General features: G+C 32.2%; 1 protein-coding gene across 1 annotated transcript; it reads left to right on the top strand.

Annotated features, from left to right (window-relative positions):
• Nucleotides 1–1,272: 1,272 nt before the first annotated feature.
• Nucleotides 1,273–2,549, top strand: LOTGIDRAFT_166168 (hypothetical protein; the record flags this gene model as incomplete). Its single annotated transcript, XM_009063222.1, has 3 exons — nt 1,273–1,435; nt 1,732–1,863; nt 2,155–2,549. The coding sequence occupies 3 exons, from the start codon at nt 1,273–1,275 to the stop codon at nt 2,547–2,549; spliced, it is 690 nt and encodes a 229-aa protein (XP_009061470.1).
• Nucleotides 2,550–19,271: the final 16,722 nt, after the last annotated feature.

Genomic DNA, 19,271 nt, shown 5'->3' with positions numbered 1-19,271 from the left:
TTTCCAATGTTATTATGGCTGTTCGTGATAAATTTTCAACATTTAAAGGACAAATTGAATTAGATGGAGAGATAATTCAAGATGGAGAACACAAACAAAACATGGAATTTGTAGGCTTTAATGCCACTACTTTTCACAATTTCTTCGAAACATTGGATGTAAAATCAGATGCTTCTGATTGGTATTTCACAGGAAATATCATTTTACGTAAAAACGATTTCAAAGAAATAAAAAGATCAAAAAAGGGTAGTGGTACCACCCTACTCAAAAAGATAAATGAATATGCTGGTAAAAATTGTTACATACCAAGCGATGGGCACTGCTTTATAAAGTGCGTAAATCGTGTTTTGAACAAAGACTACAAAAAAGAATCTCAAGATTTCATCAACAGTTTTCAAAAATCAAATAAAAAAGGAGTTATAGCAACTGCTAGAATCAGTGAATTCAAAAAGAAATTTAATACTTTTTTCAAATCTATATGCCCAAAAATAGACATTTTCAACCAAAGATAGTATCCGAGGAATTAGATTGGGTATTTTACTTACATAAACCACATTTCTGTCTCATAAGAAGAAATTACAAAACCTTAGGCATTAAAGAAATAAAAGATAATTACGACGAAAATGTATGGAGAACTTGTAGAGATGATGACACAATCTAAAACTAAATGTTTTTCCAACAATTCATGATGGTTGTTTATACGCATGGGATTGCGAAACTTATAGCGAAAAAGAAACGAATAAAGCAATGCCTTATTCTTGCACGTTAATTAATTTAGAAAAACATAACTTTCCAGATTTAAATCCCACTGATAGTGTTCCAGAAGAATTTTATAATAAATTGATGAATATAGTAGAAATATTTGTGGGTAAAGATTGCATTGATCAAATGTTGCAACGTTTAGGAAAAGACCAAAAAGATTAACATTAATTTCTCACAACGGTAGCGGTTTTGATAACTGGATTGTTCTTAAAAATGCAAAAAAACTAACACAAGTCCACTATTTGATCCAATCCAACTACCAACTACTACGACTACCTAGTTTGCGATATCAGCATCCGCTGGAAGCTAACGTTAACTTGTCATCTACCTACCTACATCTTGGAGCTTGTTTGATAAAATATAACAAAGTTATGAAAGAAGTTGTATTCCAGAATATTTCCAATAAACTAACGGCTCCTTCTTTATCTTTAAAGGGTTTGATATTTTATCAGACAATCCATTAAAGGTGGAAGAGTTTCTGCTAACAGAAAATCATTTACAACAGATAAAATGGATGAAATTTGTGATGTATTAAAGGAATACACAGAACTCGAGAGTAGTAATATAATTGATTTATTTAAAGAATATAGTAAAAGAAATAAAGATAAAACGGAAGTTAATTCAAAACTTAAAAAAATGAAATGTACTAAACTAATGGCGTTCGATGCTAACGGTTTGTATGCTTCCGCCATGTCAGATTTAGACAGCGAATATCCTAAAGCGGAAAGTGATAGACCGTTTCTACCAGAAGAGAATAAAGAATTTGTTAAGCTCTTTAATGAGCAGAAATTCAGACCTAGAACAGTTATTTTAAAAGTCTGATTTGAATATCCTACTAACATGTTCTTCCAACCCATACCAGCATAAATAAAATTACTTTTACGAACAAAGGTAATAAGGAAACTGGCACTAAAATCAGATTTAGAAATGGTTTCTGATCATATGTTTTAACATCGGTTGATATTCAAGAAATAGCTAAAGCTGGTGGACGAAGTATAAGAATATTAGATGGTATAGTATATGAAGAAAATTTTAAAACTCCACCATATAGAGATTATATTTTAATTTTGAGAGATCTAAGAAATAAATATAAACGAGAAGGTAATCTTGTGGGTAGTAATTGCATGAAATTATTAGGTAATTCCTTGTATGGTAAATCTATTCAGAAGGATATAACTACATCGAGACATCTATGGAGTGAAACAACTTTAAAGGCCAACTTCGATTCACATGTCAAAAGCTATCCTAAAGTAAATGAGACTCAATATATCGTTGAGAAGAAAAAGAATGTGACTGTATACCTCCTAAATCTACACGACTAACGCCTGATTATTTGGGGTCATTCGTATTATCTCAGTAAAAAAATAATGAATAATTTTATTCATGTAATAGATGGATTTTATAAGCCGGAAATATACTATACAGATACTGATAATTTATACATTTCATCTAGTAATTGGGATAAATTAAATGAAGCTGGGTTGGTATCTGAAAATGATTATTGTAAAGGAAAGAATGATTACGGTGATGGTGGAATTATATATGGTTTATATTTAGCGCCAAAAGTCAAATATTATATCATTCTAACTTCTGGCGGTATTCTAAAAGACAAGAAAACGTTTAAGGGCTACTCTAATGATAAGATAAGTGTAGAAGATTATATTCAATTAGCTAGCGGACATGATTTGACGAATGAATTTAAGAAAAGATGGGAAAATAGTTTCACCAATGGAATAGTTATTCCAAAGGATGATGATAAACAAAAGAAAGTTTTAGAAGTTATCTAAATCTCGTTAAGAGAAAAGCACCGGACGATGAAGGAATTATGTATCCTTACAACGACGGAAAAGAATTGAACATGGATGACAACTATGAATTTGGTGATTTCGATACCTTACTATTCAAGGAGAGAATGAAGAGTTAGTTCTTTTGTTTTAAATGAAGTTGATTATAATTTCTTCGTTACCAAAATTCATAAACCTATTTTTACCATCTTTGATTTCCAGATTTATATCTTTAATCATATAGGAATTAAGTGGTAAATATGTTGTTTGAAATGGTTTCTCTATAATTCTATATCCAATCTGTACAGTGAATGTTGGAAAGCTGTAGATAATCTGACGTTTGTATGTTGAAAAATCCACCGTTTATCAAATTGCAGTGAATATTAATGACATCGATATCATTCTTGATATTAGGTTTGTGTGGTGCTAGTGTTGATTCCTTATATATGCCAAGTAAAGTCTTTAATAAATTTTCTACATTGAAATCAACTTGACTCTCATTTCTCAATATCCTTCGAATTCAATATTGTTTATACCATTAACACTTCCTCCATATTCAGAAAGGTAATCGTTAATGGCTACGTATTCATAGTTTCCTGATAGTTAACGTATGGTTTTGAATGTAACTCTATTATCTGTTGATATTTTTATTTGGTTATTATTTTCGTTGATATTTCTAGTGGAATTGTAAACAGAAATACTTTAATCCCAATTCATAAGAGTTCACACTCATAATCTAGAAACAATTTAATGTCTGTTTTATTTGAGGTGATAACGAATAGTTGTTCTATTTATAATCATTTTTATCTATACCTTTCTCTAGGAGTCTATTTAATATACAATTTACCTCATTATATTGTCTGTGTGATTGACCTTCTTTCATTGCCGCTAATATTATTTGTAATTTATTAAGTAGTTCCTCGTTGTTGTCGGATAAAACGTTATGCCTTGTCCAGATACCATATCTTCGAATTCGTCTATTTCTTGTGTGATTGAAATATTATCTGCTTCGTCAACTTCATCATAATCATCTGCTTCATCAACTTCATATTCATCAGCAATAACTTTTTTCATATATATATATAGATAAACTTCTTTCAATCTTCTTGTTTTATGTCCTGACTTTCTAATTGCATGTAGAAATTTTGAGTATGCTAAATATAAAGTCTTTTTTATGGATTTTGAATATAGGGTCATTTGGCTTAAATCTTATTCTAAAACCATTAAACATTAGTCCCACTTCATCAACGATTGGTCCAATCGCTATTCATTTTAAAAAAATACAATTAACATATGTCGATCATAACTCTTTCACCCGCAGGTTTTCTAGTATTAACAAATACATATCCATGATCATCTGGGTTTCTCTATTGTGTTTTACAAACCTTTTTAAATGTATCTCTGTCCATTCCGTGATTTATCGACTGAATGATTTTAGAAAAATCTTTGTCGTTTAATTTAAATAATAAAAAAACAATTTGTGTTTTTCCTAATAAACATTGCCTCCATTCCGTAGAAAGATTGGGATTGGTATATGCAGTGACAGTTGTGATGTCTTCCTTTCGTGAAAAATTCTTGTTAAACAGTTGTACGCAGTCGTCCAAGACTTTTAAGTTGTTTCGATTGCTATCAATATTAGAAAAGTCTAGATCATTAACATTTTTCGTAAGAAAAACTTTTATATCCGTTGGATTGAAAGATGGATTCTTTGCTTTAATGAAGTTCTCTGTGATATCTTTTATTTCCACTTCTTCTTCGTTGTCTTCATAATATTGAAATATGTCTTGAACATCTTTCGTTGGTAAATATTCTAAAGCTTTGAGAAATCGATAATATGATTGCTCTGGTGTTGTTGAGTAGATATACAGAGAATCGAAATCTAAAAGGTTTGATGTTGTCAACATGTCAAGTGAGATGTGTTTTCCCAGAACCTGAACTACCGCATTTACACAAAAACATTGGGTTACCAGGAAATATGTCTGAATGTTTGAATTTCTTTCCCATTTTTATTATTTCATTTTGTTCCAAAAATCACTCTTTCTCCTTTATACTTTGAAAGAAATAATCCTTCTCCAGTGTGTATGTTTAGAAATATTCCATTACCCTTATGTTTGACTCTCATTTCTCCTGTGTCGATTTTGTCTATGATATTGTTTAATCCTTGTTTAACAACTTTCTTGGTTTCTTCCCCAAATCGTTTTCCAAATTCTTTTACTGTTCCTGATATATTTGCCACTCCTGAACCTTTTTTTTATTTTTGCAGTAGCTGCTTCATGTGCTTCCTTTTCCATTTTTAAATTATGTCTACGTTCTTCAGCTGCTTTATCTTCGTTGGCAGTTTTTACTGCGGCAGCTGTACCACTAGTTATTGCACCCGCTGCGGTAAGACCAGCAAATATTTAAAGTAGAAAAGCTAAAAACCCACCTTCCTTTGCGTTCGCGTCAATTCTTTCTATTTTGTCTCTGACTTTACAATATTTATAAGTTTTTAAGTTATGTTGATTTTTTTACCATTGTAAGTTGGTGAAGCTGTTTCAATAGCTTTTATTATTTTCTTGACTAAAGTTTCTAGTTTCATTTTTAAGGGTGTATTTTTTACTCAATTCTTATCATTTTTCTCCTTGTGTTTTTTCAATATGAATATTTATATTTACTCCTGTTTTGAAAAGATCTTCTTGGTGAGCTGATAGATCAAAACAGAAGATTGGGTGATTAATTGCAAAATCTACATATTCAAACTGAGGTGGATTTTCAAATGCACACATATTGTTATAGTTTCTATACAATTCATTATAATCCTTTGTGGATGGATTAATTGTTAAAGGTTGGTTAGGATAATTATCGTTGTTTAATCGTACTTGAACCTTATGGATTATAGGATCTTGATTTTGGTTCATTATCACTCTGAAGACATTATTGTTATTCGTCTGAGAGTCTGGTAAGTTCTTGAAACCAACCATTAAATATCTTGTATTGGTTATTGGCCAAGTAGTGGATTCTCCAGTTTAAGTCATGCTACCAACCGTGTTACGACGAATAAAAGCTATTTCAATATTTAGTCAACATGTTGAATATTCTCGTTTCTACTTCAATTGATGGTGTTATTACGGGTATGTAAAGTTGGAGATTCGATATTTCTAATTTTGCATTGGAAGCATTCTCTTCAAAGAATATCTTATCATCATTGATTTCTCTTTGTAGATGAATTTTATATGGTAATCCTATGAAAACTTTTCTATTTTCCAACAGACCGAATAAAGGATATAACTTCCAATTTACGTAATTACCCCAACTATTATTATCAACCGGAATATTGTACTGAAGTACTCGTTTTTCGAATCCGTGATTAGCTGCTCGTCCTACTCTTTCTATTGTGTTTCGAGCAATAACTCTCATTCTAGCTTCATCTGCATCATTTGGAACATTTCTTACCGGTTCTTATAAAACACTTCCATCACCAACATCGGGTATCCAGCCTGAGACTGAATCGTAAATTTTGGGATATTGAACTGTTTTCAACTTTGTGTCAAATTCCCCGGATGTTTAATGGTTTCTATAGGATTTGAACCGGCTTCCAAAACTATCTCGCTAAATAAAGATGGAAAGAAATTGTTTTCTAACGTTGTATTAGTTAGTTTGTGGTACACAAATCGCATCTGAAATAAGCATCGGAAAGAAGCAACCAATTTGATAATGAATTTATTTCAAAGGTAATTCTACCACCATCATTCAATTGGGATTTAGAACGAACAGTCGGTGAGATAATAATATAATCCTCTTTTTCTTGTTAAATGAATAACGAATCGGATCGTATAATTTAAAGATTGGATTTGGTATGTAATTTTTATTTGCCATTTTTAAGATTATCTTTCTTACAGAAGTTTCTAAATTAAAAAAAGAACCCATAAAAAAAAACAGTTAAAAACGAGACTATAAAAACGAGGCTATAAAAAAACCGGATGTTAAGCAAATCAAGGAAGTTATTTTGTATAAGGGTATTTTTAATATGCTCTTTTCGTTAATTATTTTAATGTAAGTGAAGAGGAATTATAGGATTCTGATTAATTTTTTTTTTGATAGTTCAAGATGTTGGGACAGAAGGATGTGTTTTTTTTTTAAATTAGTGTGTATTTGCGATGATTTTACGAGTGTTTTTTGTGTTATGACTTATATATTACTATTTACTTCCTTGTGTGGATTTATTCATATACAACAACTATGGAATCAATTTGAGTTAATTTTAACAGATTAAACAAATTCATATGTTATTCATATTATGCTTGTTTGTGTTTTAAAAAATTAAAGTCATCTTATTTTTAAATTATTTTACGAGTGTTTTTGTGTTATGACCTATATATTACTATTTACTTCCTTGTGTGGATTTATTCATATACAACAACTATGGATCCATTATTAGTTCATTTTAACAGATTAAACAAATTCATATGTGTTATGCTTGTTCGTGTTTTAGAAAATTAAAGTCATCCTATTTTTAAATGAATTAATTTAATGATGAAAATGAAGGGTATATAGGTCTTTTTTGGGTGTGAGTCGATGGAATGTAGAGTGTATAGGTCTTTTTTGGGGGGGGCTTATAGATTGGATGCATTTTCCCCATGGAACGAAACGGAATGGGCGAAAGTGCATCCAATCTGCGAGCCCTGGTACTACTTTGGCGTCACCCATGTCCGCCCGTCAACAATTGTTGGTAAACACTCCTGAAGGCACACTGCTTGAAGTTTGAAGAAACTTGGTGTGAGTGTTTGTAATCACCCAAAGGTAATCCAAACAAAATCGAAAATAATTAGTACGAGTTATTTCCCCTGTTCTTGAAAACATGCACAATTTTTACGTTTACGTTGTCACCACTGCAGATGGCACAATTCTCGATGGATATTGACGAGACTTGGTGAAAAACATTTTATACGAGTTATTGACCTCGTTCTTGAAAAATATTTTAATATTTTAGCTCGTAAACAAAATTTGATAATACTGTCCAGTATCACCCGAAAAGTCCAAACAAGTGTATGATTGAAGGTTGAATATTTCATACTGGTAATTGCCAAACATATTTATTCAAAATGAAGCTGCCATTGGTATATATTGCCTTGCCTGGTAAGCTATGTTTTTATTTAGTAATTCGGTCGAGTATATTTTTCATTTCACTCAATAGTAGCTTTTTTATTACTGGAAAAAAAAATATTAACGGATGTCCGAAATGCATACATTTCAGTACTTTTTCCAATAAAAATAACCAACTTAAAGAGATTATACTAAAATGTAGGTCAAAGTGGAAATTGAAAAATTGGATTAGCAATTTTTCACACTAAGTTTCAGTTTTTGCTAATCAAGTTAAATTTTGATTCGCAATTTATAAAAAATAAGTTCAAAATGTTCCAGTTGTAGATTCTATATCGATTTTGTCAATGGTGTTAGTTTCGTGAGGTTATAAGAGACTGCTTAAAGTTGCTGTATATTTCTAGATTTGGCAGGAAATTTTCAAGTAATATGCAATTTGATTTCATTCACAGATTGTCGTGATTTTAATTAATTCTATATCATAGAATATATTGGATCACAAAAGGAATCATTTTGGCTCGCAAACTGCAATGCGATACCTCTTAAATTGAACCCTGAAGGGCATCTTAGTTCTAGTACAAGACTGACTTTTTCCATAATTTGAAAAAAAAATGATATGGCTAGTGAATCTTAAAATATAATTTTGATAGACTCAACAATATTTTAAACTGCTTTTGGCCACAATTTGAAAATAATATGGGAAAATCAACCTTCAAAAATAAACTAAATAGCAATATTTAGAATAACAATTTGAAAATCATTAATTTGCCATTTTAAAAATAATTAAGGCGAGTGAATCTTCAAAAATATATTAAATAGACTTATCAATGTTTAGAATGACTTTGCCACAATTTAAAGATAGCTTGTCAGGGCAGGTAACATACGCCCACTACTAGCTGTCACAAATGAAACGGTGTATAACATCCGATATAAACATGATACCAAGTTTCATCAAGATTTGATAAACACTGTAGCCTCTTTCATGGCTACAAGCCTACTTTGACGTGTATACATACATTCCTAGTTTCATCTAGGTTTGATAAAAACTGTAGCCTTAATCATGGCTACAAGCCTAATTTGACGTGTATTTACTTAGGCAAGAGCAATAATTCTTAAAATGTTCATCCGATTATTACCAGTTTGGAACTCGACTGAGATCTCATCAATATATACATACATGCCTAGTTTCATCAAGATAGGATAAAAACTACAGTCTTTATTGTGCCTACAAGAAATGTGAGGGGTGGACAGGAGCGACAACCATATACGTCCACATTTCAATGTGGGCGTATAAAAGTCATTAATATGCCATTTTATGAATAATATAGGCGAGTGAATCTTCCAAAATATATTCAGTAGACTTATCAATGTTTCTGGTATTTAATGGTCTTCTCCGACGCAAATGGGGTTCCAAGCCATAATGTACTTAACGGTGTTTGGGTGATTCGTTGGGAGACATAGATAAGTAAAGAGGATTAAAAAGAGACTTATGATTTCTGGAAGCTGAAAAATATTTTTTGATCGGGTGACAAAGTTAATTTCAATACTTTTAGATACCAAAAATTATGGGATAAAGTATGGTTATCTTTGTCGAATAAGTATCCCATTTATGGAACTCATTTATAAAGCCACAAAAATATTCCTGCTTAATGATTTTAAAGGTATGATACCTCTAAAAAACTTGGTTAAAATGAGTATTTGTTCATCAGTGGACATACCTGATGTCATATCTATATGACCGAATCTCCCTATAATCTAATAAATCCATAAAACTAAGTAATAATTTATTAGAATAAGTAATTTTGATACAAGATTAGAAGCGTGTTTCAATATTATTAATTAAATGGATATATTGTCTTATATTGAGATTCTATTCTTTTTTCATGAGACCTGGTAAGTTCTAAATTATGAATATACATACACTTGTTGAACAAGTTTGAGACTTTTAATTTCACTTAATGTCCATTCTAAGAGATATATCATTTTATGGGGAAAACACATTTATTTTCATTCAAAAACAGTGAAAAACACAACAAAACCCTTGACTTATTTAATGTATTGTTTTGTGCTCAGCATCTATTTGTTTCCTCAAGCATTCATAATATTTTTTTACGTCAGGATAGATCTGATGAAATAAATTGAAGTTTGAAATAGCTGTTTGCATTCATATCAAAATTGGTTATTCTGTCATTTACAAAACATGAAATTGGACACCGAAAAACAAATATTAAAGAAATATTACCAAATATTGTAAGCTCTTCGCGTGAATATGTAACTAAAATGGATAAGGCTGCTCATAATTAAGCTGCAGTTGCTAATAATTGTTTTCATCTCTCGCAGATGCTCAGTCTAATGAAGAAATCGCATGAAAGTATGTTGATTTTGGTATTAAGAAAAATTTGAAAAAAAAAATTGTGAATATTTCACTCTGGGTTGTTTTTCGGACGTGGTTTCTCTTATCATTTTCAAGCTCGCAGGTCCTACTCACGTCTCATTTCGTAGCAATACCAATTTTTTTTTTTAAAGAGAAGCTTGGTATGCTTTTGCAATGTTCTTTTTAAAATGCAGACACGCGATTACAGACTGGAGGTTCTGTAATTCATCATAAATGTCACTTATGTAGTTTTCTTGACTCTGTGGGTAGTGTGATAAAACGCTGGCTTCCTTGTTGTTTGACACTTGCTTAATTCGTTGAAACCTGATTAAAATTCTGAAAATGGGTGAAATGTTCTATTTCTGACTGTCGGTGAATATGGCATTAACATCATGTTTTGTATCAAATTGACAAATTATTCTTATGATTAAACGTCGGATTTTACATAATGATGGAGCTTGATGAATCTGTTTTGTCTGGCTATGTCCATGGAATAAATAATATATTCAAAACCTACATTTTGACGTGACGCAAATATTATTTTCATGGCTTTTAGTGTGGTGCTTGGATAATATAATGTTCTATCATGGAGGAGTTCATACCGTCTACCATGAAAGACCCGCTAGCTTAATGCATGGGTAAGTGTCAGTATTATCACCCAAAAGGCACTTAAGCTATGGACTATATTTGGGTCGCTATATTACTATTATTTGAAAAAGTGTCGAAAGTAAAAAGGCTCGCCTCAAAAGACGAGATCTACCATTCATTACCGAGACAGTTTTAGCTTTATGGAACCTGTTGAGGATGTTCCAAAGGGGAGGCATTATGCATTCTAAACCAATAAAAAAATTACCCAGACATTTGCTTGCTTGTTGCTCAAAGGTATGATTGTGGTGTTATGCCTGTCTCCGACTCCAAATTGTCAACAATATATTTATCTGTTTGACATGCCCATAGATGGAGTAGTTGTTGGTTAATAACTTGATTTGGTTTATTCTTTTTACAATGAAATAACAGTCTGATTATAAATTGTTTTACCATTAGACTCAGTTTAAAATCTGTCTAAAGGTGTCTACTACTATTTTAATTTCACACATTGGTCTACAATCTTCATTAAGATGATTTATTTGATCAATATGATGTGCTTTGCATGCTTCCGAATGCACTCTCAGCCCCTGGTCCCTATACAATTTTACTATTCAATGAGGGCGTCTTGTTTTCTGTATTGCAGAATGAATCTGCTGAAAACTGTGGTCAGGGAGTGAAAACAAGACGCTACAACCTTTGACAATAAGACGAACGAGTTCAGGTCCTAGTATAGAGCTGTTGATTTGTCTTACTAATGTATGCATATTTTCAAATGAATAACGTACAAGGTAGAAATGAAAGTCACTTTACCTTACACTTTAATTCGCTTCGTCACTTGGGATTGTTCTTATTTCATTTTAATAAGCTCGGTTAAACGCAGCTTTACCTATAAACGAAGTTAATTTTCAACACCCACAAACTAAATTCAACCATATATATAGAGGTCGAACCAAATTAACGTAACAAAAAATGGAATCCTTGAGTATATTTTTTTTGTAGGTTAAGCAATACACACTATAGAAAAGTGTGGTATCTATATTTCCTTCTGGTTTTTAGTAATTTCATATTGTTAACAAAATACAATGTTTAAGTTGTTTCATATACATGTATACCCACACATTAAGATTCATTCCGTGTTGTAAAAATAAACAGCCGTCAAACTTTTTGCTAAATATAAGATCACCAGTTCCGATCCTGTACGGCGACTTAGATACCAATCTTGACCAAAGGATTTTTTAGAGCGAATATTTACAATATGAACTACCTGTATTTAGATACAGAAACCCACGAGGCAGGTTCTCATGAACATCGGTTTTGGGTTCGGTGTAAAAGTCTTTGTGTGTATCAGGCTTAAACTTGTGTTTTTTTCTAAGTTATTAGACCAATATAAATATAAAACAATCCCACCTTTACCACAGATAAATGATGTATACACTTATATTCTTCAATTGGCCAAATTAAGCAAATGTAACCAATTCTTACCCAAGGTCAACAATTTACGTCTTGAAATTGTCATGCGACAGAATTGCGAAACGTTGGTCAGAGAGAAAAACGTGTTGCTGGTATATCGGTATCGACCTACTGACCAACAATACACTATTTCAAACGACTTCAACACCTATTTATAGTTATATTAATAGCTTTTAGTTAGCCCACACATTTTTGACTTTCTCTTTTTAACAGCTAACCTACTTCTAGTACATCCACGATGACGATGACCTTTAAAGGTGCGAATAGGCTAGGTACGGTGTGCGGTTTGGGATTATCGATGCAGTCAGAATAGAAGAGGTGGATTTGTGAGAAATTGTATCCCGTACCGGAAGCGGAAGAACTCTATAGATAATCACCTGACCTTAATACAGTTTGGTAATACAGTTCAGTCCTGTGTAATTAAAAAAATGAGGTGAGACTAAAACAGGTGAGAACCAGAGGAACTCCTGAATGCGAACGAATGTGCGTAACAGATTTTTTGTTTCATTCAGACAATTCAACGCTTTGTCTGTGTCAGCCCCTCCGACCCACATCACTGACCTCCAGGACAGCAAGCAAACATTTTAACTCGCTGATCCAGATAAGAAAAAAAAAGATAGGTGTTTTTGTTAAATAAATACACAAAGCACAACGATCTGAACCCCTAAACAGAACCCGAATTTCAAACAACATCGTCTCTTTGCGAAACATTAGAAGCATGAGGAAGTACATGTATATCAATCATAAGATTTGCTTCTACAAAATCATTTAGTTTATTGAAATATATATTGAATATAAGTATAAATCCCTGATTTTAATATGTCTAAATATTATTATCTTTATAAAAATGAAGATTTATAATAATTAATAATAAGTAATAATTAATATAACTATTCTGTATTCCATGATCTGCGTATTAATAATATTCATGTATAGAAATGTATTACACTAATCCGTCATTAATCCGTCATATATACTTGAGGAATTTCTCATTAAAAGTTCCATGACTTATTGCCAAATCGTCTGGTTTAATCATCAAGATAAACGTGAATGGTAGGCACCTTTTTTGCATACCATTACAACATCACGACGCTGGCATCTTTATTCATCGTGTTACGACTTTTTATTAAAAGGCCAGCGAACCGTTACACCTAACAAAATGATCAGAGAATCCAAGCAGATTGTCGAATAAAAAATCTTGAATTGCAGGTATACATTTGGGTAATAATAATATAAAATTATAGCCAAAAGAAATTCATCCAAGCCATTCGCAATGTTCGAAACAGATATCAGAACAAATCTTGAACTTTAAAAATATATTCATTCGAATAAGACATTCTGCACACTGTGTTGTGTGCTCAAAGGTTTACTCTTATAATCTCTACCATTTATAGCTTCTATTCACATGCAATTTATCGTCACGTCTGTGATTCTCATAATCATAGAAACGCCTAACTGCACACGGAGACTCTATCTCAAAAGCTGCTTTTGGAGTAACACAACGCTTAAGTTTAGTGAAATTGAAGACCTTCAGAAATAGCAAACACTGTTACCCAAATTCGTCGTGTAATTTTTTTTATCAATGCTGGCCATACACTATTAGGATCTCATCAGTTAAAACAGATCTCATATTACGAATTGGTATACTTGTTATAACGTTATTAGTTTCATAAACAAAAAGGAACTAAGACAAATATTAGTGCATTAATGTTAAGACAAATGTATAAATAATATAAGGTGTATCAATAACTAACTTCGTTGTGTTTTACATCGCAACCATCAATATGAGCACGAAACTAGGCTAACTAGATAGATGAGTTAACCGCGTGTCACTGAAGACACTTGGCTTTTAAAAGCCAAAACATGTGTTAATTGTGTTAAATAACTACCATTTGAACCTTGCTTTTTTTGAAAAAAAATTTATAACGAAGGCTAAGTGTGCGTTATTTGGTGTGCAATGAATAAAATACTGTTCCAATATTTTCACAAACTAAAGATTATGCTTAGGAGAAAAAGTATTCCCATTTGCTTTATGCCAACATAACCGAACTCAACTTACTTACACTATCGAACATACAATCTCTGTATTTTCCATCTGTGATAGCAGTATCACTTTCAGAAAGTAGATGTACATAATCATAAAAGGGTGTTTCCTCAATTGCTGTTAATGAATGAAATTTTCTGCCACCCCTATATTTCACCAAGCTGTACCCTCGTTATTCCAGGTAATTGTGACTGTGAAGCATTGATTTAATCCTTAGTCAAAACAGTTCAGCTAACATATGGGCATCCTTTATGTTTAAAAACTAGTTCAAAGAACTAAATATGTTATTAATAAGCTTCAAATGATTATTAAAATTCCCATACAAGACGTGGGTATATTATAATGAATTGGTGATTAACATTGCTAATCTTCTAGTCATAACTTCTTATGTATTGCTATCTAATATTTTCTATTTTCAGATTATGACAATCCTTCGGAAATTATTGGCTCTTCTAGTAATATTTCAATTGCTACTAATGCTATTTTTGGACCAAAATCCTAATTGGTTTTCATAGTTAAATCGGATTATTATTGATGGGACATTTGAAACGATTATTTTTCAACAAAAAACCATTGACACTTGCAATTTGTTTGGTCAGACATGAATTGATCTGGTTGTACTTCATGATTTTGACCATTGAAGTTTTGGCGGGTGTCGCACGCGAGGCAGACCATTCAACTTTTACTCCCGATTTCGCCATTCTTCAGTCTCAATAAAATGTGACAAAACTTTTGTTCCGGTTTTTTTTTAATTAGCTTTTATTTTGAATATAGCCACTTCAGTTCGATGAAGTCTAGCATATTGTGACGCGATGTTTATCAGATTAGTTCTAAAAGTCAATTTCACGAACGTTCAAGAAGACTATCGTTAAACCCTAACCGAATCGGGTATATTAAAAATGAAATCTAATAAAATTAAAACGGAACAAAATTTTGGTCTCATATTAATTAGACTGGACTTTCTTGGGACGGAATATTTTATTGACGGAATTGTTTTGCTTGTACTGATTTCAAATATAACGTAAAAATGGGCTCAGATCAAATGACGAACTGTCGCTGTGGACGTAAGCGACGTGCTCGTATCCAAATATTAACATTACAAGCAACGGAGATAAACTGGATGATCGCAGATTCTGATAACCCATTTATAGAACATGGGCAAATCATGGCAACTGGTATTTTTGACCAATTAGCGCAGGTCTCATAAATCTAACGAATGATGATTTTCGGGTCAGCTAAGGGGTTCTGTCGATTAAAACTTTGGAAACTTTACATGACGTCATTTGCTTGATGACAACGACCAGCTAGAAAGAATATAGTGACTTTCAGTTGTTATTCATTATTTTTTTTAAATGGTTGTTTCTTGCCGTGTTCTTACAGTCGTTGAAAATCACGTTGCTACCAGCTTACACCAGACGTCCATGGATGGATACTGTACCTTTGAGCAAATGCTCACTTTATTAGCTATGCACAATGTAATCGTAAGCCTCAAGATGTAATGATATGATTAATTCAAGACTCAATTAAAAATTCAAATTGAGTTTTAGCATTAGATGAGCTTGATTAAAATTAATTGTAGCTTTGTTAGGGTGGAATAATAAACACATACTAATTTAAAGTCTAAACTAACTTCATTAAGGCTCTTGTAATTAACATCGTGCAGTGTTTAATTTGAAGACGCGGTTTTGCGAAAAACGCCATCTAGAGCGTTTCAGATTCCGCACTGCAGTAAACTTCCTTAGTGCAAAATTTTGGACAAAGCTTTAAAAGCTAGACGAAAGTACCAAAATTATAGGATGTTCAACTACGTCATTTACATTTTTTAATGGCTCCAACTCCATGAATCACTTTTGGCGGCCATCTTGGATTTCAAAATGGCGGAAAAGCAAAATTTCACTAACAGCCATAACAAAGCTTCAAATACACATAGGATGGCAACATAATGTTTTTTTTTGGTCACGTCAGGTGATTTGTTGACGTCCATATTGTATAACTATTGATTTAAAATATGTCACTTCAATTAAATCCCCATACCTTTATTGACTTATTTTGATTTTTTTTGACAAGTTTTGCTGCTTACCTTTATTAAAAACTCTTTCAGATTCCAGTGGACAATAATTTTGATTCTCGCTTGAAATAGCCAAAAATTCGTTTTTTATGCACAGTTAAGACTAAAATTATGAAACAGATTTTCTAAAGCGGCCAAATAAATCGTTGTGGAGGGGGAAAAAGCAATTTTGAGTGCATGATAGCGCAATACAAAGGACACAATCTGGAAGTCTGATAAAAATTTAACCACGAGCACAGAACAATAACAGCCAGAGAAAGCAATGGCCGAACAGAAATGTATTATACTACTGAGAATGCATCAGTTGTATAATCCTGGTGCGTTGATAGCAGTGCTAGGGCCTACACAAATAAAACCTAACGAAGTAACCCGTGTTTAACTGAAAAGCTTTCCAGCCCAAAGCCCACTTCTTTAAACAAACGTTCCCAACTTGTCTCGAACTGTATACATGAGAACAAGTTCTAGTTGTCCAACTTCAGTTGTTTGAAGGTCGCATAGTGTAAAACTCTTGAGCTACAACATGATTAAAATTTTGTTTTGAATATTTCAATTGCATGATATACTGAAGACTACAAAGTGTGGCTTTAAGAAAATGAAACAAAACGCAGTTGATTTTCATGTTACAAAAATTGAACAGAACCAATAAATGAATTTAAAAAAATAATAAAGTTCAAAACCAAAAGGTTTGCGTCTGTGAACAATTTAAAGTGAATGTTCAAAAAAGTTCGTGACACCAAAAATTTCAAACAAATACACTTGTGTTTATTTTTAAAGAGAAAGCTAAAGTTATTAATTCTGTAAAAAAAAAGTACAGTAACGTTGGATCTGATTTATTTTAAAACGACTGAAAAAATGATATTTGTCATGACAAATTAAATGAAATGAAATGAAGTTAAATTAGGCATGTACTTGATAAAGGAGTTCTTTTTTACTCAACATCATCAGTCAATTGTAACTGTTAATGTGACGCACGACTTATGTTTTTTTTCCTAGACTAACTTCGTCCGCAATCTATACTGTATTTCATGATCGCTTTGCAACAGGCTGAATCCAAACCGACACTCCATGTAACCTTGTTGAAAATTTGTACAGGCATTACTACACATCAGCTCATCAGTCCACGAGTAAAGGTCGGAAAATCTTGACGGTTCTGTTCCATGAGGGATAATGCTTCAGTACGGCAATTGTTCCTTTTGAACAAATCTTGGGTTTCATCGCACAATAAGCCTTGCAACCGCTTGGGCAAACATATTTTGGATTTTGTGACATAAAAAAATCCCAAGTGAAAAGGTAAAGTATTTTAGTCGCATCGTACACTAAGCCCTACTATCCTTTAATCCTTTTGTGACATAAATAATTCTGAAACGAAAGGGTAAAGTACCCATATACAAACGATCAAACCATCGTTCTCTTTTTAAAAGCTGACAATACGGGTTACTACTAGGAAAAGAACAAAATTTACGATAAATTCAATTTAAATATTTGTATATTTTTCACCTCAAGATTATTGATTTCTCAAGAAGAAATAAGATATGATGCCAATTAGAAACAATAATTATCTGCTCTTGCATGTCACTTATCTGTCACACCGCCTACTTAATCAACTTTCACGGCAGAGTTGAAATTAACCATTTGTGAACTATATTAGCAAAATCATCAACATATAACGGAATATATCGTACTTAATTTAACCACTTCTCGCCTCCTTTACGACAGAATTTTTCCAGCGAAACCTACTCTTCTTCGTCGACAGCCACAAAACAATTTATAACAATTAAACACAGTGTTGGACAAGTATATTACAGAAATACACCCTAATTTACCAAATTTGAATTTCCAACAAAGATGGATGGTCGGTGAAGAGACAAAAAGCACAAACGTTCTATAGCTTAGTCGGAAATTAATTGATATAGATCGACAGCTTCAGAGGATTTTCAGCTTAATTGAAATGACGCAGATCTCTATACAGTGACACAAAGTAAATTACTTGCCATAAAAATAGGTTTTCTAAACGTTTGAAGAGGGTAGGGTTTGACCTTAGTCTTCAATGTTTTCTTTGTTTGTCGCGTTACTTATTTCTTTAAATTAAGTTAGTAATTCATTTACTAAATTAACACCGTTTGCGTGTATTTGAACCTAGTATGTCGTTCTTTCTGTACTCCTGTACAACTCGTCAAGGAAACATCAGTGAACATAGAAAAATCAGGCAATGGACGTAACATGCATCAATTATTTCAGATCCAGCGATTTGAGCAAGGTATTTCAAAAAAGAGGAAAATTCCTTTGACTCTCTAGGTGTTATTTCGACAACATAGTTGTCGGGGGGACGGGGGTAGTGATTGGTGGGGGTTTGGGGTCCCCGGAACCTCCTAAGAAAATTTTCCAAATATCAAGTCAAAATAATACATTTTTAAGCATCATAAGTAAAATTCCTTCCTCAATATTACAAAAGAGAAGTAATATCTCTTAAAAAATACAGATACATGTACATAGCTTTTCTTTGTATATCTGATTGCAAAGGTAGCCCTATGGAATCTTCCCACACTTTAGAAGTCACATTTCTGTAACTTTGTTTCATGGATGCCCCACTCTCTGTTTGCTTCATCTTCAACATGTTATTTTGTATTTCCTCTTTGACATTTGATCTGAGATCAACTTGTTTTACTGTTCTACTTTTATGGTCGTTGACTTCGATGATATGGTTATTTAAAAAAAGTTTTTGTTTTGTTCAGCTGGTAGAACTTATTTTCAGCCAGCTTTACACTTATGCTCTTTTCAAAGTATCTCTTATTATCATTTTAATAGAATAACAATGTAAAGGTTGAATTGCTAAAATCAGACATCCTATCATTGATAATATTTGTATTAATAGTAAAATGGTTTTTAGAAATCCAGTTACCATAGGTAATCTCCCCTACTAATTGCTACAAATAACATATATTCAAAGAGATTCAGTAAAGAGATACTTTAAGAGGAAGGCAAAAATGATACAAGATTATAAACATTATACAAAATAATATAAAGTTTGAGAAGAAAAATATATTATTCAATTTTTATACGCCCACATCTCTCTATGTGGACGTATATTGTCGGCATCTCGGT

This window comes from Lottia gigantea (genome assembly GCF_000327385.1).
Source record: "Lottia gigantea unplaced genomic scaffold LOTGIsca_56, whole genome shotgun sequence".
In the NCBI taxonomy this organism is placed as follows: domain Eukaryota; kingdom Metazoa; phylum Mollusca; class Gastropoda; family Lottiidae; genus Lottia; species Lottia gigantea.
The sequence above is the reverse complement of the archived record's forward strand: the minus strand, read 5'-3'. Positions and strand labels throughout refer to the sequence as shown.